General features: G+C 36.2%; 1 protein-coding gene across 1 annotated transcript in view; it reads right to left on the bottom strand.

Moving 5' to 3' along the window:
* Positions 1-7,141: 7,141 nt before the first annotated feature.
* Positions 7,142-21,841, bottom strand: part of LOC140158487 (uncharacterized) — a 68,585-nt gene continuing 53,885 nt past the window's right edge. Inside the window, exons 22-31 of the mRNA XM_072181585.1 lie at positions 21,603-21,722; positions 20,677-20,922; positions 16,662-16,919; positions 15,675-15,935; positions 14,237-14,488; positions 12,205-12,474; positions 11,416-11,682; positions 10,140-10,409; positions 8,662-8,712; positions 7,142-7,938 (exon numbers count right to left, since the gene is read on the bottom strand). Coding sequence (XP_072037686.1) covers positions 7,928-7,938; positions 8,662-8,712; positions 10,140-10,409; positions 11,416-11,682; positions 12,205-12,474; positions 14,237-14,488; positions 15,675-15,935; positions 16,662-16,919; positions 20,677-20,922; positions 21,603-21,722 — 2,006 coding nt within the window. The 3' untranslated portion in view covers positions 7,142-7,927. The remainder of the gene's footprint in view (positions 7,939-8,661; positions 8,713-10,139; positions 10,410-11,415; positions 11,683-12,204; positions 12,475-14,236; positions 14,489-15,674; positions 15,936-16,661; positions 16,920-20,676; positions 20,923-21,602; positions 21,723-21,841) is intronic.

Below are 21,841 nucleotides of genomic sequence, written 5' to 3'. Positions count from 1 at the left end.
AAATTCATGAGTTATGGCTTGATGGTTCTCAACCCTCGATTTGAATGATGAAATGTGTTGAATTACCTCTTAATACACACAATGAAGTATCATAAATCTGTATTAGTTCAGTACCTCAGTCTCCATACACGAAGTGAGTGGTCTAGACTTGTTATAATGTTCCCTTCATGTATCAGCATATTTATTGGAAGTTTTTATCATCAGTTATACATTATGTAATAGGTATTTGATTGAGCATATTTTGTGTACAAAAACAACCGATCTTCAAATTTATGTATATTTTGTAAAAATATGTTTTATCACTTTCAACTTCCAAGCTTTGATTTGATATTTTCCTCACCACATAAAAGTAATGGTACTGTAATAAACAGTCCATATTGCTGGCAATGTAAGCTATTATTGTGGAAGTTTGACACAGGTGTGCAAATCGAGTATGATGCATCTCTGTAACCTATCTGTGCAAATGTTTTTCACTTCTTACTGTCAGGTAAATTTTTTTCGTGCCAAATATGAACTATATGGTAAGGAAAAAAGCAAAAGAGTAGGTTTGTCTGTGGTCGCCTGAGCGTGTTAATCATGTTAATAAATCAAGCAGATATGCATTTTTATTTTGTTGAGTTTTTAAAGAAATTATCCAGCAGAATCATCGAAATGGCCATAAATAATTTTAAAATCATTCAGAAAAAAAACCCCGCATACTACAACGCATTTTCAATCTCTCAGTCATGAGGCCAGAGATAAACCTTTTTTTTTTTTTGGCCTAAGCAGTCTGTGTATTGATGTGACACACAAGACCTTTAAAAGTTACCATTTGAACTTATTGGGGACAGAAATCAACTCACAGTAGGAATAACAGAACATTGCACCTGCAATCCATTTTCATACTCCAGCCTTTCTGAAACATAAGATAATCCCATTGTATTTAAATAAAATGTTGATATATACCTTGTGCACTTAGCAAGTATAAACCAAACAGTCAGTCTTTCAATGAGCGTGATATTACTGCAACCTTGCAAAAAAATGTCAGTTTGCATGTCGTCGTTGGGCAGGAAAAACAATAAATGTGCATTAGCCCCTGAACATTTTTAAAGCAAAACCTATGTAAGCAAGCTCTTGAAGGTTTTGTTTTATACATGTTCAAGGGCCACAAGTACATAGGGTTTTTTTCCTGCCCAATGGTGATATTTCCCCTTGCATATGTAACAAAATCAAATGCAGCAAATGGCAACATAAAGCTAAACAGTGTACCAAGTGCACAGCATTGCCCCGTGTATGAATATAACATGTAAGAATTATATTATTTTTGATTCAAACAAAAATAGATAACAGTAGCCAGAGTTTTCCCTTTTATTACCATGCTGTTTATGATAAGATAAAGCACAAAGGGAAACAGTAGCATATAAAATGCACCACAGTGCACAAAGGCATTCATTTGTGCACTGCAAATACTTGCACTCTACATGCTGTAAGCTAAGCAGCATTTATATTGGAGATGGAGTGCACCTGTATAAATTGCTTGGTCATCGCTGTCACATGAGAGTAATAAATACAGAAAGATATTAATCTTGGATCTAAACAGTCTTTGTTTGATTAATGCGCATATTGTTAATTCAATTTCTTTCATCTTATCTTAAATTCTACCAATTGTAAAACTATAACATTAATCTTTCACTTAATATTACCTTCACAGCAGCTTTCTACTCTTGAAATTTTTTTAGTAGATAATCTATAGTAATTTTTTGCAAGTCTAAAGGCCTATCATCAGTACATTATTATAATCTTGCCATGGTTACAAACTAATATCTTTTTACTTGTGCTGTCTAACTCAAGTTTCCTCCCCATAACTAGATTCGCATGTACAGTATTCATTCCATAACCGCCCAGGGCGCTTAACAAAGTCATTTTGGGTGGGCACTTATTTTTTATATTGTTTACATAATTACATATATGTAAAAAATGGCCCAGAATATGGACTTTGTGTGTAGAGGCCCTGTGTTTGATACACAAGTAGTTGCATGCATGGATTCTGCGTATAAATGATAGAGGATCATGTGTAGTAAAGTTGCTGGGTGGGCGCTTATAGGGGCATGGGCGGTTAATGGAACGAATACGGTACTGAACATTGTCTTGTTTAGAATTGATAGGGCCCAAAAATGTTGTCCAGAAAAAGTGATAGAGGACAACCCTTCTTTCCTTGCCTAAAATGAGACAGAAACAGGTACCAGTAACAAACATTCACAGCTCTTGTCCCCAGCTTCACCGGTATAAAGCAGCGGAACGAGCATGTGAAGATTCCTTGTACCTCAACAGACTTCTTGCAGTTATATTCAATGTGTATCAATGCAATGTCCATTTAGATGTCACAATCTATTATTAGCTCGCCAATATATGAGATTAGCACTGGGAATTGGACAGGTATTATTCTAGATTGCAGCTCAAATTTAGGTCATCAATAGTCAAAATTATAAAAATTATTGCTTGTTTTGTATAACTTTTAGGCCATAATATAGTCTGACATCTCACGTGTTTTACTGCAGGTGTGTGCAAAATGCATCCTACATGCTTCAGTCCATCAAAATGTTTGAATGTAGAATTCATTTTGCATACACCTGCAGAACATGCAAGATGGCTGACTATTATAAGCCTAACATGAAAATACTGTATTAATTAATTTGTCTGATGTCCTTTGTGTATACAAAGGTGACCATTATAAATCCTATGTGCAACAATAAAAGTTCCTTATTTTTGTGAAATAGTTTTGCCTTTTGTTAGAATACAAGGAGCATTGGGAACAATAAAACTTGCTATGTAGGAAAAATGATAGTTGTGTCTGTGTCAACTTAAGTGACTTTGTTGTTTCATATTCGCAGATAGTTATTCACCCTCATCCCTCTCTTAATCAAAAGCTCTTGTGTCAAAGTTCAGCGATTGCAAACCTCCATAACTACTGTCTGTTCAATTAGCTTAGATTCTTGAATTTTTAAGATATTTGAAAAAATAAAAAATTGTGGTCAAAGTCATCAAAGAAAAGTGTTAGCACAGCCTTAGACCTAACGTGATTTATACTTTTCAAATTCTAAAGTTCAATTAAAAACCCCATTTCTTTTCAATTTTGGTCTTTTTCCGCGATATTTTTATAAAAAGCCGTAGAACGTCGGGTACCATAAACTTTTTTGAATCAATCCATTTAGAGTAATGGGGACGAATGTCACAATGCGCAAATATAGTATTTATTCGACCATCCGCATCCGGAAGTATTGTCCAGTAAAATATTTGCCAGTATGCCTAATTTGTGTTGAAACCCTACTGTTGAAACATTACGTTATTATTTATGAACTAAGGTTTTCTAAAAAAAGGCCCAGCTTATATATACATTCCATGCTGCTTGCTTGCTTGCTTGCTTGCTTGCTTGCTTGCTTGCTTGCTTGCTTGCTTGCTTGCTTGCTTGCTTGCTTGCTTGCTTGCTTGCTTGCTTGCTTGCTTGCTTGCTTGCTTGCTTATTTATTTATTTATTTGTTTGTTTGTTTGTTTATTTATTTATTTATTTATTTATTTATTTATTATTTATTATTATTTTTTTATATTTTTTTTTTTTTATTGTGCGAATTTGTCTGAGAATATGGGTCTGAGAAAGTGTAGGCCTGTAGGCCTATTATAAAGCTACACATTTATTTTCAATTTGTTATTTTGTTTTGTTTGTTGTATACAAACTGAAAAGAAACTGTGAAACAAAAGAACTTTTGTACGAGAAAATATCATTTAAAACAATCAGATTACAGAAAACAATTCTTGTAAAGTCACTGATATCTGAAAATGTCAACCGAATGCTGATATTCTTGGGAAAGAGTTACATTGTAAACCAGTTGAAATAAGAACGAAATCCAAAATTTTAATGTCATTGTTTAGGAAAAAATAATGCTCAGAGTAATGTTATGCATAAAACGTAATCGCGCCATATATTTTCGTGTAACAAAAACCGGTGGACCATCACCACCTATAGAACCTATCCAATAACCGGAATGGTAACAATTGAAATGGCAGGACAGATTGGTGGACAGATTGTTTTGCTAAATTGGATAGGGTATATGCCCTAATTTGAGAATGGACCGTCCCACTCGATTTGTAAAAAGGTCGCGAACCCTTTCGGTGGACCCAAGTAACTGCCTAAAATGAGGCAAAATTGAAAAGAAATGGGGTTTTAAATTGAACTTTGGAATTTGAAAAGTATAAATCATGTTAGGTCTAAGGCTGTGCTAACACTTTTCTTTGACGAATTTGGCCACAAGTTTTTATTTTTTCAAATATCTTAAAAATTCAAGAATCTAAGCTAATTGAACAGACAGTACCCCTTTTCAATGACCATGGCACAAGTCCACTGATTGAGCGTGTTATAGTGAGCCAGATTATCCGGTATTTAGTATTGGTCGCCACTATAAACAGACCAATACCGGTTATTGCTGCACATATTATACGTAATGGATATCCTTTGATATTGCAGTATAATCTTTCCATATACGGCCACTCTAAATGGAGGGCGCAACAATACCGTTATTCAAGGAAGTGGAGCATGGCTTATACAACTCCCCAAGCACAAATTTGTCACTGTAATAACACATCACCTACAAAGTTGATACGGTACTGTAGCAATAATGTTACAAATGAGGCCGGTATCGTTTCGATGGCAAACTATTTGACACTGGCACCATATTTGTGTCTCTTACATTCTATTGCGGTGACTTCAAACATGCTGAAGTTAACCACTTGTCGGAATCGGATTAAGAATAGGGCTATTTGTCGCCACTATAAACAGCCAAGATAAATGGAAGCGACATTCCAGCCTAATCTCACAAGCGTATAAGGATATCATATAAATACCGTACACTAAACACATCAAAAGAAATAAGTCCCCCTCTCAAAATTATGTCATAACATCGTGGAATAAAACTTAGTACCAATAAAACTAACTGAGAAATAATTATATGACTGTTTGCTAAGTATTGTGTGAAAATAAAAGATGACCATGACTTCATGGCTGAATGAGCCCAAATTAAAGACAAAAACTGCCCTTTTCAAAAGTCACAAAGTAGGCCTATGCTTGTATTGGGACAAGGAATGAGACTGACCATCTTACCACTCACTGTGCTGAGCTCTGCATCAAGGTGGGGATTTGCATGGCGGAATGATCAAGAATGTTCACTTGGTGAGGATTTTAAATTGCACTCAACCACAGTCCACATGGGTTTTGCATTGGCATGATTAGTGACAAGCCATGCATCAACTTTTGTGACACGCATAGGCCTACTTTGTGACTTTTGAAAAAGGCAGTTTTTGTCTTCAATATGGACTCATTCGGCCCTGAAGTCATGGACATGTTTCATTTTCACACAACATTTAGTAAACAGTCATATAATTATTTCAAAATTAGTTTTATTGGTACAAAACGAAACCTTACAATGCTATGACGAAATATTGGGAGGGGGACTTATTTTTGTTGATGTGTTTATAAACGCACTCATGTGATCGCCCCTTCCCATTTACCATGTTGGGTGGACATGTTGGAGTGGTCCACAGACAATTTATGTACAGTGATTACACCTTTCCTATGTCCCTAGCACAGGTACACTAATTGTGAAAGACCAGTAAGCATTCAACCAATACACCAGTGACACTTTACAATTATTTTAGACTTCGACGCTACTCAAATTTCACTCACCGGAGCGCTTTCACCGGGTCAACCGGCGTCTTCAGCGGATGTTATTGCTCTGAAGATTTGTTGTTGCTAGTGATGTTGTTGGAACACCTCCGATGACGTCATAGATGTAGATGACGTCAAACTTGAAGATGTGGTGGTGCCCGGTGAGTGAAATTTGAGTAGCGTAGAAGCCTAAAATTGCTTCCTATTTACGTTTACCGCTACGTATGAATATACATCATTATATAAGGATGGTTTAAAATAATGTGGTATTCAACATTATGCAGGGATAATGAGAGTATATGTTCAACTGAATACACGGTTGTAACTGTTAATGGAAAACTTGCGTCATGTATGAAACATTTCCCTCATTAGGGTCGGTCGGATGAGGACAATCAAACAACTTTTCTTATGAAACATTTTCCAGATTAGGGTCAGTCAGTTTTTTGCCTTATTAGAGGTTTGTAGAAATAATAAATCCTGATAGTTGAGAATCAGACTAAAGGAATGGAATAGAAATAGCCTTTAGAAATTAACTGTTTCTGTAGAAAATGGGAAACAAGGTCCGAGGATGCAAACCCATTTGAAATTCATGTTCATTTTCATAACAAGCCTGTTTTTGATAAACAGAATCTGAATATAGCAGTGAAGGTTTTCCAGAGGCCAGATATTGCTTTCAGTTCAACAGTTAAAATGCAAGATTGACAAGCTTAAAGTTTTTACCACATGACCAATTGACATGGCTATGGCTATGATAAGGTATTGGAAGTTATTGGAAAGAGCACTCCCAATTCAAATAGAGGCCAATTAACTACAAAACACAGAAAAGAGAATAACAAGGAACAGGACATTAATTTATTTATTTAATACATAAACCCCAAAGGTTAACCATATAATATAAATTTTACAAAAATAAAATAGAAATGAATATTTTTATCTATTAAAAAATAAGATAATACAGTATATAGGGTGTCCAAAATGCAACTTTTTGAAGGAGCTTTGACCCACAATCCTCTACATAATTGTAAAGCTTTAGGTGGTGCCTGGCAATCACTGGCACAAACAAAAGCAAAATGCACAAAAATGCTGCTTCTTGAGCATACAAACTTAAAGTGAGCATAAAAGGTGATTCATTATTCAACACACCCACACACACATAAGACACATGTTAGGTTTAACTGCTGAAAAATGTGTGATGTTTGGTTCAAAGAAAAGTAAGACTTTAGCTATCAAAAATGTTTCCTGGAACACCCTGTAAAAACCACTTTGGATATTTATTACTGAAACTACTGGGATTAAATATAGATATATATATATATATATATAATATATAAAAAGAAGAACAAATAATATGATATAAAATATATTAATTACATTGTATTTAGCATTGATTACAACTTATTAAAAAAAAAAATTAATTGATCTCTTACACCATGAAAATAAAATGTAAAAACTCAAGTAAAGTAAAATCGTAAGATTTTGTGAATATTTGACACTATATTTCAATTCTCGCATTTCGCAATCTATGCGCCCCATTCGGTTTAAATGCGACAGTCGTCATAGCGCATTGAATTGTGGGAAATTGGTCAACAAGCCGGACCCCGAAGTAGATATCACCAAGCACTTGCACGTAATTTTGCATTCAGTTGTCACAAATACAACACAGGAACATACGCCATTGGCGGTTTAAAATGTTATTATGATGTTACATGCGAATGCACACTAAAACAGTAATTTTACAATTATAGTAGACCCATTTACTATCTATTAATTACACAGCATCCTTCGTGGAGCTGTTTTCAACATCTTTATTATCACACATCACATCCAATGGCAGCTAGAACGGCGATGTCGAATCTGGGGGTCAAAAATTGGACTGCTAAGAGCAACCACTGGCTGCGCATCATATTGTGAAACGCGAGAATTAAATAGTTTACTTGCCACACACCTTAATAAGCAAATTAAGCACCTGTTATGACCACATACATGAATAATACACATAATTGAACTTTATAAAACATTTATTAATAACACAAATTTCAAATATCTATTGAAACAATAGTCAACATCTTAATCAGGATAGGTAAAATGTCACACCACTTGAGAACCAGTGTTTTACTGTGATGTTGTTGACTAATATCTACATGTAGATATAATCATTACTTGTCTGTAAAGGCCATCAGTCTAAATGTACCCAAAAGAAGAAGCACTGTACCATACATAATTGATCAGCTGTTAATCTGCATCTGTAATGACAGAAATAACAGAAAAGAAATTAATGTCAACAACTCTTCCTATACCTTTGTAAAGAAGCCAACCATTGTTAATCGGTGATGAATCCACACTTTTACAGTAGCGTATATCTGGTATATGTTAAAGCATGTTAACGGAAACACGCATACGCTTCATCCATGTGCATGTTAAATTTGTCATGCCTGGAACTTACATGTTGAAATCATTATTTTATAGGAAGTGGTTAAACATTGCCGTTTTATTCTGTAGTTTTATTGCTGATATCAACAGAGACGATCTTGCAATGTTGAGTGGGAATGACTAACTTACAGTCCTCATGAAATAATCATGTGAATTAGACAATTTTTAGCTTGTTTTTGTTGTTGAAAGGGATTCAATCATGTTTCTCCATTGTTCATCACCATTTAACAACTCGTGTCCATCGTGTCTGCATGGTTTACTTCACGAGGCAGCTTTAGTAAACCATGCAGACGATGCGGAGGCATCATTGTTAAATGGTGATGAACAAAGGTGAAACATGATTGAATCCCTAAGCTACATAAAATTATTTTACAATTTAGTGACAAAAAAGGGGAAATCCTTATTGCCACAAATTATCTGCATCATCATAATTTAACAATTCTGATACGGGTTTGTTCTCTTGTCAATCCTGTGTCATGACTGTTGGCTAGATATTAAATTTGTTTAATCATATTCCAGTAAGTATCATTTCATACCAATAGGTGTGTCAGCCTTTCTTCTTTTTCTTCTATTTCCATCAATCTGGGCTGCAACAAAACATATCATTTCATCAATAGCTGCCAATCACATTTTACGAGGGGCGGTCAATAAGTTCGTAGAACATGGTACTTTAAAGAGTACAAGCCAAATTCTTTCTAACTCACGCTTGAACACGGTAATCGCATACCTTAATGCACCTGTCACAATTTTTCTTGAAACCTTCTATATCAACAAAATGGAGGTCTTCCGATTGTTCCATGAGCCACTCTATAGTGAAAGCTCACCAATTTCAGTTCAGTCATTTTGCTATCAAAATTGTATTATATATGCCTATGATTATACTTTCATTTGGCAAATGTCCTGTCATCAAGACTCTCCCTGAATCTCAGAAAACAGAAATGAAGACCTTCCACTATGGTGACCAAGTGATGATCTTCTTAGGGGTGGGAGATCTAAGTGTTTCCACTGAATGGATTCATATTTCCAGTGATTAATGTATAGATGAATCTTGTCTATGGCTTCATTCTAAGTGTATAGAAGGTGTGGACCTGATTATGTCAACCGGTGTCAATTTTGTGTATGAAGATTCTGGGATCCCATGTAGAAGACACCCTGGAATACTCAAATGTTAATGGATTTATGTTGGAAATGAAACCATCTACAATATGACAAACGACATTCTACTGGTTGCCAGAGTCAAGATTCATCAACTCAAATTTCTCGGCCATATACTGCGTCTTGAAGATGATGAGCCTGTGAAAGAATATACCCTTTATATTCCATCACATGGGAAGAGGAAACCGGGACGGCCGCGCACACTGTACTTACAGTATGTCCAGCACCTCCTAGGAGATACTGAAGGGATGCTGCAGCCAAACAAAATTGTTTCGCTTGCCCAAGATCGCAATAGTTGGAGAAAGCTCCGCAGCCGACTGATGATGATGATGTTGGAAACAATTTGTCATATTTTGGGGCCATCTCCTCTTTCTTGTTTGGTTATTTATTCATTATCAAAGCCACTGTAGCAAAACGTATATCATTAGTGATAACGTCATCAAGTCTTTTGGACCTTGGATGATCTTCAAGGATGCTTATTCTAAGTCTAAGGACCATTTCGTTGAATATCAAGGACTTCATCACCATTTACAGCAACTGTTCATTGTTAAATTTCATTTGAGTTTTCACCACCTTCAGGAGAAATTTACATGATGACGCTGTGTTCACTTCTGGTAGTACTGTGAATTCAAGGAGGTAGGCTTCCTCTGCAGAGTGTCCTGCCCATAATCAGTGATGCAGAATACCTTGTTCTACAAACTTTTTGACCGCCCCTCGTATTTTATGTCCAGATAAACTATGATATGAAGATTTAGATCAAAGCTAGAAGCATTCAAATTCTTTTCATTCTTCTTTATAAATATATTTTACCCATCAAAAAATTGGAAGGCTGTGTCACATCACATAGATTGATTTTTACCTGGAATCACTGTAATATTGAAGGTGCAACTAGCTTCATTTTCAGATGAGTCAACAAATGTATAGGTAACCGCCGTTGTCCCAGATGAAAACAGCGCCCCCGGTCTGACATTAGGTGGTAGTGGTCTTTGATTCACATCTTCAGTTGAGTCATCAGTAGCAGTTGGTGGTGTCCATGTAACAATTGCCTGGTTAACTCCAATGGTTGCTATGGTTACTATATCATCTGGACATCCACTGATTTCAGGTGGTGTAATATCAGGTGGGAAATCTGTAAAAAAAAATTGTAAAATTACTTAAAATTAGGAACTTCATGATGATCACTGATTACTGTAAAAGTGGAAATTTTTGCACAATTAATATTTTGCACTTTGCCAATTTTGAACTGTTTCCCTTGTTTTTAAATTTGCGATTCTAAGTTTCCTTACATTTGACAAAAGGAATATATTTATGCATTGTTATTTTTGCAGTAGCAGCTTGGAACACGAAAATAAATGTAGCGCAAAAATTTCTCCTTTTACAGTATCTTTGGAATCAAACATTTACGTTTGTGAAGGTTGTCATTCATCCAGGTTTAATAAATATTAAATTGAACATTTGAACATAAAACTGATCACCTTATCCTAGGTGCATCTTCAAAGACATCGCCTAAAGACAAACAAAGCAAGTTTAGTTTACGCAATACAATGCAAGGACGCTGATTGCCAGGACTTGTACATAAGGGAAACATATGTACACTTGAAATGATGCCCACTTGAAATGAAATCTATGTTAAGAAAGAACAACCTTCACTAAACAGGGGAGGCGGTCTGCGCCATAACTTGGCAGGGGCCTACAATTCTGTCATCAAGAACATTCCTAAGAAGTTCGAAGATCTATGTCCTCTGGCAACAACACCTTGTCACAGGTCAACGACCTTTTGCCGCCAGATCATCAGCCTCTCAAATAAAAGTGAGTCCAGTTGATCAGTTTTATGTTCAAGTTAATAATCAAACATTTAGGCAAATAAAAGGCTACTGAGAACAACAAAAAAACGACCAAATTTTACAAAAATTGCACTTTTGGCTGGATTTTGTGGAAAAAATATGTAGATTAGAAAAGACAGAATCATGCATGTTTCAAGTGGGCATCTAAATTAATGGGAACATGCTTAAATCCTAAAAGCAAAGAGATGCAAGAGTTGGAGATTTTGACCTCTTCGCATACACATCATATTGACATCAGTAAGTGCCCCCACCCACAGGATGTACCCTTTTAGAGTAACCCTTAACTCCTACCTCGCATTACAGTGACAGTAAAAACACACACTGCATCATTCCTAGCTGCATCCCTATACACATAACTGACAGACGTCTCTCCTACAGGAAACTGTGACAACCCAGGCTCATGAGACTTTGTCAGTATGGGAGGACGTCCCGAGTCATCAAAGGCGACAGGTTCCAGCCATGTAGCGGTAGTTGAAAAGGTACCAGATGGAGGGATGGTGACTGTGATGTCTTGAGGACAATTGTTGACTACTGGTGCGCTTGTATCTGGTACACCAACTGAAAAAACAACATAAAAAAGATATATTTATATTGTTTTGTCGAGATTTCAGAATGTAGAATTCTTCAACAAATTCACATTCTTTTTAAGCAGCAGCAGGTGGATTCAGCATGATAAAATTCATTCATAGATGGTCTCAATATTTTGATATTTGATATTTTCATATGTACTTATCAGTCTATAGTACCAAATTAATTTGTTTTAAGCAACTCATTGATAATAGCACTGGTGGCATCCATTACTGCCTGTAGACAGAATGTCTGGTAAGGTGACCTCAACGCTGTGGGTGATCTTCCTGTGCTTCTGAATGGGACAGCAGTAACGTTGGCCAATTTTTAGACCAAAATTAGAAAGAGAAATCTTTTTTTCAATTTGGGCATATATTTGCATTTCGGCCGCCCCATATAATTTGTGATGGCCGCCCCACATTTTTCAACCTTGCTACACTGCTTTATTGGTGTATTATGATTGCTCATGATATAAATCATGTTTTGCATCTGAATCCTTCAATTACAACTTACCAACAGCACTTATTGTAAACCTGCAAGCAGCCTCATTCCCAGATATGTCCTCAAACACATATTCAACTGCAACAGGAGGCTGATTGACCAATACAAAGGTAGGTGATCTAGCGCCTGTCTCAGAGACTAATCGAGCTGGTCCAGCATCATCTACAGCGGTGGGTCTGTCCCATTGAATCAATGTGTAGACTGTCCCAGGGGGTGATATGACCTGGAGTGTGTCCACAGGACACCCTGTTATAACTGGAGGATTTGAGTCTACGTCACTCACTATAAAAGTAAAGGAATCATCATGTTGTTTAATAATTTAAAGTTGAATTTGATCAGTCAATCTCTCATACACTATTAAATCAGTCAATATATTGCAAACGCTTTTCTGCATGTGATCTTTTTTCCAACATGTCCACTGAACTGATATGTTTGTACTTTATGAGAGGCATGGGACTAGGACACTTCTTTTGAATGTCATCATAGAAAATGCCCATTGGAAAAGTTTGTAAATTAGAAATACAACTATGATTTCCATGCGACTGCACATCACATGCTATATATATGCTACAAAGTAATGTTTACCAACAGTGTGTCAGTCAAAATAACCCACATTAATACTGTTTTCACCTTAAGGGATCTAAAATGAGCGTTTATTGCGTTTCGACAGTATTTTTTGTGGGACATGAGAGCTTACCTCAGACCTATCGAATTGCATTCTGAATCTGAAGCATGTCTTTCTGATATCAAATAATTTTTGAAAATCACAATATAATACAAATTTTACGACAAATTATAAAAATTTGATATTTTTTCCAAATTTTTGATATATAACAGTCCTCGAAGTAAATTATATAAATCTAATGACATATTCTTAAAGCGTATGTAGCAGGGAGGAAAAAGCCGACGGTCAATTGAAAATTTTGACCTTTCATATTGAAGATATGGATTTTTTTTCCCAAAAAGACCTAATTTTTTTTGGTGTTTTGGGGAAAAAAATCCATATCTTCAATACTGAAAAGGTCAAAAATTTTCAATTGATCGTCGGCTTTTCATCCCACCTACATACACTTTAAGTATAAATCATCAGATTTATAAAGTTTACTTCAAGTACTGTTAAATATCAAAAATATCAATTTTAATGATTTGCCATAAAATGTGTATTAAATTGCGAATTTAAAAAAATCAAAATTATTTGATATCAGAATGACATTCTTCGTATTCAGAATGCAATTCGATATGTCTGATGTGCTCTAATGTCCCAAAATAAATACTGTCCAAACGTTCATACCCCAGCCCTTAATAAAGGACATGCAAACAGAAAAGAATAAATGGTATCCCATTCAATACATGTGTCACAAAAAATGGTTCAAATTGACATTTGAAGAGTTCCATATGAATTGAACTACAATTTAAAAATACCTGTCCCATTGATCCATTCAGGGTGTTTATATATTAGTGATCACCATGGGTATGGATGGTTGCAAACATTTGTGAAATTTGTTCTGATCCACTGATCAGTATGTTATCAGCAAAGATAAAATTGAGACATCTGCCACGGCAGATGCCAAAAACAACAGGATATTAATTGTCTAAAATAGCATAATTTTGCAAATGCATATTGTGATGCGATCAAGGTAAATGAGTCTGATGTCGATCATAATAAACATTCAGTTTCAAATACATGATCCATTCTCAGGGCTTTATTTTGAGGAAAATTCCGTCAGCATTGCATTTATGGTTCTAGAGATATGGCCATTTTAATGTAGCTCAAAACAATAAAATACAAAGGATGTTAGATCTTTATTATTGGCTATATCTCAAAATCAATATCCAAGACATCCAAATCATTTTGCTGGATCACAATATGACATATTGGATTTTCATCATCATGGAGATTATCTTTATGGCAGACCCACCCCGTCACACCCCACTTGCAAAACCAACATACCGCAATGATTTACATAGCATACTACAGCCAAGTACAAGCAGATCTTTTTCTCTCTGACATTTCAATTTTGGCACATCAAAAATCCCAACTTACCAGCCACAGTAAATGTACACTCTGCTCTATTACCAGCACTGTCACTAAACAGGTATGAAACCACTGAGTCACCAAGAGGGAACAGCGCTCCTGGTTGGTGAGATCTGATGATGACTGGAGGCCTATTGGAATCATCTGTTGCTCTGGGTTCTATCCATGATGCAGATCCAGTAAGATCCCCTGGTGGTATGGTGATGAGGATATCAGATGGACAACCTGTGATTACTGGTGGTTCTTGGTCTGGTAAGCTGGCTGTATGAGGCAAAACAATGTGCGTTAATCATGTACTCTGCATGATAGTCCTGGGCTTCAACATAAAAAGTCAAGTTTTGAAATATTTTCTCAAAAATATCAAGAGCTATTTTAATAACCACTGAACCAATACTAGGCTTGTTTGTACTCAATTTAATGCATATTTCATGCTGATTCCAAATATTTACAATTCTGAAATTTTTGAATTTAAACAAAAATGCCGTCTGCAGTGGAGAGGAATAGGAGCTCATACACGTCTTCCTGTTTGTTAAAATGAACCTACCCTATAACCAGTAATTACCATTTATGAGCCTGAAAAACATACCATACTTCACAACGTTTGGATAAATATTGGGGTAACATTTTGTAGTGAACACATATAAACTAAACAGGCAAAGACCCAGTGCTTTGCAAGCTGAGAATTCTTGCGTATTCATGAGCACAGATCCTTTGATCGACCCTGTGTAACAAAACATACATGTATTGCTTGTGTATCATCACATTTTGGGTTGCTGGGACTTTGCAGGTTGGCAATTGAATTTCGCCGAAAGTACAAAATTAGTGTTACATACATCTAAGTATCAACCAAACAAAACTTATGGTGAACATTCAGGCCGCAAGCTAATCACACATCCATATATTATACACATATTACTGGCGATGGGGCAAACACTCAGTGGTATTCACAAAGGGGGCCTCATGAATGGCATGACAGTCTCCACTTTTGTCTACCAGTTTGAAGAAACTGCCTGTAGTGGAGGAATTTTCTGTTACACTAATGTACACTCTACTCTATTAACACAGTTACTTTTAAGTAGGTATAAAAATGTTGAGTCACCAAGTTAATATCCAGTTGGGTGCATTATATAAATTTCAATTGAATGAACACAGCTTTCAACAATAACATGATCCAACATGATTGTACGACTTGTATATCATGTATTTCAAACTACAACGCAAACGCACAACCTTGGATACAATATTTAAAATACTGACCACTGAAACACAAGTGCATTAGGATGGTTGGATTCTCAGTCTTCCACGTTATGCACACACAGTCGTACAGTCTGGCGTACATTGCGTCATGTTCTGTCAGGCTGTGTTCATTCAATGAAATTTCTAGTATAGTTGGGGGTATTATTATGCACCCATATCAACAAAGACATCAGTTGTAAACAGAACTTACATATAGCAGAGACAGTAAAACTGCAAGTAACACTGTTGCCAGCATCATCAGAAAACACATACATCACTTCAAATGGTACACCATCTACCCTCACAAACAAGCTTTCAGAAGATAGGGTGCTCGATGTCAAATTAGCTGATCCGCTCTCATCTGTTGCATTGGGACGGTCCCACACAAGGGTGACGAACAGGGCACCTGACGTTATCAGTTGTTCAATATCTTCTGGACAGTAAGTTAGAACTGGAGGTGTGGTATCTACCACTGGAAAATAGCAAACATATAAATAATAAATAGATTTATAAAACAACTAATGGTGCAATTTCTAAACATAAAAAATTGATACATTTTATAGACACTTGCACATTTTCTTCTTTACAGATTTCAATGTTCAGGACAGGAGCCTATCTCAAACCAAATAAATATAAAATAGGAACTATGTGTGACACCACTAGAACCCACTACAACAATTCCGTATCATATTATGAGGAAAATTAGACTTATTTTGTACATAATCATGTGTTTTTATCAGAAAAAGAAAGTCTGTAAGTCTAACTGCGTGTTTACACTGAGCACTCTGTATTTTTACCCGGTATTACCTGGTAACCCACAATCCAATTCAGGCAACAACCAGCACGTTTCTATTGATGCTTAAAATAAGGGTTGTGGTGTGTAGCGGAAGTACTGAAAATATTTTCCTGACCCCCAAGCTGCTTTTGAGGTCACGATGTGATACATAAAATGTACACTGATAAAAGAAGTTCAACACCCAGCAACTGTTAACCGTTGTGTTTCCACTGACAGAAATACCGGGTGTCACACCACATGGTCTACCTCATGAGGTGGATCACGGTTTCCACTGAGCACATTAACCGGTAACGCTCTAAACTAAACCACATTACCCGCCAACCGTTCCCCAGTAGAAACATGCAGTAAAACATTGTGCTACAGGTGAAAACTTTAAAACAGAATCAAAACTCATCTACTTACAAACAACGGTAACATCAAATGAACAAGCAGCCTCATTACCAGAGGAATCAGTGAATGTGTAGACTACATTTGTATTCCCTAATGGAAACTGATTCCCTGGATAGTGTGTTCTTGTCATTGTGACTTGTTCTCCAGAGTTGTCAATGGCAGTTGGCTCTTGCCATCTGATGATAGCAGAATATAAACCTGGTGTTGCGGTAACAGTGATGTCATCTGGGCATCCAAAGATTCTGGGACTGGTTGTGTCTACTGCTCTGGCTGTTAAAGTTTAAAATTAAGACAAGCAATATAATATTTTTTAGAAGTTGCTTTATTTGTAAATCTGAAAATTTATCATACTTCAGTACTTCTCCCCACCTCTTAATACAACAAAAAGCCAAATTGTGGAATTTGAAAAAGGTTGGAATCAGACAAATAAAAATAATAGTCTGTAATGAAAGATTCAAATTTTGCTCTGTGTGCAGCAAAACATTACAAAATGTCCAAATGACTTAGCATTATAGATTAAAAGGTTACTATGTATGAAGTCAAGGACATTGAGCAGGAGGTATTGTGCATAAATTTGAGAAACTGCAGAGTGTTAGCCTCAAACTTTCATTAACCCTAACACGCCTGAGTACTACAAAATACTACTTGATAAATGTGCTGTTCGTGCGTGCATCTCACGTGGTGTGATGATGCAATCGCCCTAAGTGATATATAGGCACGGTTTCGCTGGCCAGCGAAGCCCAAGACCCGTGGCAAGTGTTGCCGATCCCGTGCTTGGCATGCGAGGGGTCTTGGGTTCGAATCCCACCCAGAGCAAACAAATTCTTTCTTTCTTTTCTCTCTTTAGTCCTTCCTTCTTTCCCTTCCCGTCACCAAAAACTTCAAAAAGCCCCTGGCGGGTTAGGGTTAGGTGACCACTATCGAAACTTAGTATAGGCTCAGTTAACCCTAACACGCCTGAGTACTACAAAATACTACTTGACACTAGGAACCAATATAGTTAAGAAAAAGTTAAGAAACGGAAGTTTTGTTGATAAAAATTAACTAATATGGATTTTCTCTTGAGTTTTCCTAAACAGACCTCTGTGATTTGAAAGGTTACTATATTTAGTTCACATCCATTCCACAAAAGTTAAGATTCTTGGTCCCAATGGTATGTTTTGAACTTCAACTGTAAATTGACCCAGAAAATGGTTCACCTCAAAAGATGTTGGCAAACTTTGGTATGCTGTATGTGGGTGAAAAGGTCAAGCTGGGTTGAACTGTGCACTGCTGTGCAGTACTTTATGGTTTACACAAGTTTGTGTTTGTAGATTTTAATAGTAATAGTGATCATGATGATAAACAGCAATATACTATTAGGCCAAAAAAAAAGTCTCAAAGCTAGCTCGCGTGCACATTTGTAAAATTGCGTGATTTGAAAAAAAATAAATGCGGAATTTTTTTTTATTTCAAATTTTTTTTTTTTTTCATTTTTTCCGGAAAAATTTGGCAAAAATCAGATTTTTTTTCTCAAAAGTCGGGAATGAAAAAAAAATTCGTATTTCGCATTTGTTTTCAAACCACTTGTGAGACATACCTTTATATTTTTTTGTCCTAACATTTGCAAACATCCTTTTTACATTCATTGCAACCGATGGATAAGTTAAATTAATTCAGGTTAACTTTTTAATGCAGATAAAACACAATGTAGATCATTTAAATTAGTATGATAATTATGGTGTTAACCAAATGTTCTTTCAGTATTCACACCTTTTTTCATAATTATTTTCTATTAAAGTTTCATTCCTATAATTTAGTTTTTAAGTTATATATATTTTTACAAGTGAAGTTAAGTTGCATTTGCAGCATGTCAGTCATTGTAACTGAAATAAAGTTAACTAGAGATAATTTGCGCTCACAGAGCGCAGACAATCGCCAGGCATGTAACCCTTTAATGACCTTTTGATCTGACCTTTAACCTTAATGTTTAACAGGTCACGAGGTTTGTTGTCATCAAAATTGAGCCTCGTACCCATTGCAGATGTCCAAAAAATGCATTTCTAAAATTTGACCTCTGCATGACCTTTGACCTGACCCCTGCAAAATGTTCTTCTGGTCATGAGATCTGTTATCACTGAGTTTGAGCCCCATACCCCTTACAGATGTCCAGAAAAAGAAATTATAAGATTTGACCCCAGATAACCTTTAACCTGACCCCTGCAAAGTGTTCCAATATATTCCCTGGTCATCAAGTTTGTTGTCACAGAGTGTGAGTCCTGCACCCTTACAGATGTACAGAAAATGCATTTCTAAAATATGACCTCTGCTGACCTTTGACCTGACCCCTGTAAAATGTTCCCTGGTCATGATATTTGTTGTTAACGAGTTTGAGCCCCATATCCCTTACGGATGTGGAGATAATGCAATTGTAAGATGTTACCCCCTTAATGACCTTTGACCCCAATTCTTTGTACAACTTTTAGACACTGGCTAAAGGCGATGCAGGTATGCAAGTGGACGCCATTGTATTATGTAATTTGTGGAAGAAGAAGCATTTTTAGTGAAAATCACATTTTGGCCATAATGACCTTTGGGTGACCTTTGACCTCGAGTTGGTCATGTAACATTTGTGCCCCTACCCAATGGTCCTTGTGACCAAATATGGTTACATTGGCCTAAAGCATATGGCTACAATGGCTCGTTAAAAGTTTGACAGAAGAAAGAAAGAAAGAAAGAAAGAAGAACTGACCAAAAACAGAACACTCGCAAATTGGAAATTTGCGATTGTAAAAACTAGCAAAGCTAACTAAATCAAATGTAAATTATGGGGACCTTTGCAATAGTAAATGTAAGTAATTTTCGGCCAGTTACAGGAATTTGTATGGTAATGGTATATACATATTCTACTTTCACTTTCTGAAGAGAATGTGCACTGTACTTTTTTGACTTTGTACTTTTCAAAAAATATGCATTTTACTTTTCAAGCAGCATAAAATAAACTAACAAGCAAATAAAAATACACACAATAAACAAACATAAATCTATAGTAAATATACAAGTACTTCATCCCTGGGCTTCATCCTACATAGACCTGTATTATAAAAGTAAATATTGTGATATTTAATGTAAAATCTGATATGCCTGTGTAGTATGTGATCCAGTCATTGGGTCTACTGGGAGGCATTTGGGGTATCATTGTTGAGTCATTACCAGTGCACTGTCACATTTTTGTGGTTTTTCTAACCAGCCCTGTCAAGTACACTAATATGTCTTTGACAGGTTAATATATTTACAAGCTACTACAACCATAATAATTTGTCAATGAATATTTCATAAAAGTTAAGAAATATGTTTGAGTTGACCCCTAGCAATTCCCATAGCAAGACTAGTGGTGATTAAGATTAGTTCATTTTTATCAAGATTTATCAAGATAAGTTCTGTTTCTTAACTTTTTCTGAACTATATTGGTTCCTAGTGTGATAAATGCGCTGTTTGTGCGTGCATCTCACGTGGTGTGATGACGCAATCGCCCTAAGTGATATATAGGCACAGTTTCGCTGGCCAGCGAAGCCCAAGTCCCGTGGCAAAGTGTTGCCGATCCAGTGCTTGGCATGCTAGGGGTCTCGGGTTTGAATCCCACCAAGAGCAAACAACTTCTTTCTTTCTGGACTCTCTTTAATATTCCTTCCTTCTTTCCCTTCCCGTTGCCAAAAAGCCCCTGGCGGGTTAGGGTTAGGGTATGTAAAATCAACTAATGAATTTTTTACAAGAGTTCTTCAACTATAGTGTATGTCAAAGACATATATCAGAGAGGTTTTAATCTTAAAAGTTCAAAAATATGTCTTGTAGATTTCCTTTTACAAAATTAAGCATACTGCTAACCGTCCAGTGCATATTATTTGCACAAGGTACTATGCACATGCTTGACGTCGCGTGTGTATACGCGATGGTTAACGCTTAAAAGAAACCTTGTAAAAGATAGTAGTATTGGTTTTATATTTTAAGCTTCCATGAAAAATATCTGCATCAAATACATAGAACTTACATGTTACTGTCACAAAGAATGTACATGAAGCAGCATTCATAGATGGATCCATGAATATATAGGTGACTGCAGTAGTACCCACTGTGAAGTCATCACTAGGTTGATGTGTCTGACGGTAAGTAGTAACCCTACCAGAGTTATCTATGGCGCGCGGTTCAGTCCATGATACGGTAGCATTGATATCATCACCAGCTGATATGGTGAGTGATTGTGGACAATTGCTGATAATGGGTGGTACTATGTCCACTGTGTAGGTAGTCATGGTAGTGATTCAGAAAAGGAAAATACAGAACAAAACATATATATTATTACTATAAATGACATGAGAATTTGGTTCATCAAGGATGGTCATAATGTTGTACATATATACCATTTTAATGAAAATTAAGACATTGTAGCAATCTTTATGCATCCTGGATTTGCACCTGGAACCTCTGGGTCTCTAGACCAGAGCTGACCAGAACTCTTACTGAGCTAACAAGAAAGTTTGTGGAATATTAAGTTAACAAGTAGATTAGTAAATTACACAGTGCATAAAATGTATCACTGCAAGAAGGGCGGTTCTTGGGCTTTCAAGGTTTGTTGAAAAATTTAAACAAAGAAGAAAAAAATAACATATTTGCTAAATGACCTCAAGTGACCCTCATTGTGTCCAAGTCCCATTGAAATCTGTCAAAGTATGTGGGAGAAATCAACAAAAGAAGCCAGGCTTAACATTTTATGCAAGAGGATAACATTTTTTGCACACACCACAGGCAGCCAGACATCAACACACATTTTATAGTCTCCTTTCCAAACTTAATGGCAGGGACAATAAATATATTATACAGGTGCAGATCTCACATCATATTCCTACTGCTCGTCTAGCAACAACACATTGAGGAGAAATAGTATGGTTTTATTGGTATCAAATTCTATACACTTACCTACATCAATCTCACATGTTGTTCCTAGGAACCCAGGTGTACATGTACAGAAGAAATAGCTATACATTGATGTACATATGCCTTGATTCTGACATGGTGAGCTGTCACATGCTGAAGTATCTATAAAATCAAAGGCATACTTTCAACTGTTAAGAAGTAAACTTAAGGGCAGAGTAATGGGAGAGAACATGGACCTTTTCGAGCTTCATTATTTCAGAATTTTATGTCCAAAGTATATA

The sequence above is a fragment of the Amphiura filiformis genome, chromosome 1, assembly GCF_039555335.1.
Source record: "Amphiura filiformis chromosome 1, Afil_fr2py, whole genome shotgun sequence".
In the NCBI taxonomy this organism is placed as follows: domain Eukaryota; kingdom Metazoa; phylum Echinodermata; class Ophiuroidea; order Amphilepidida; family Amphiuridae; genus Amphiura; species Amphiura filiformis.
This window is presented reverse-complemented; position numbering and strand designations above follow the sequence as displayed.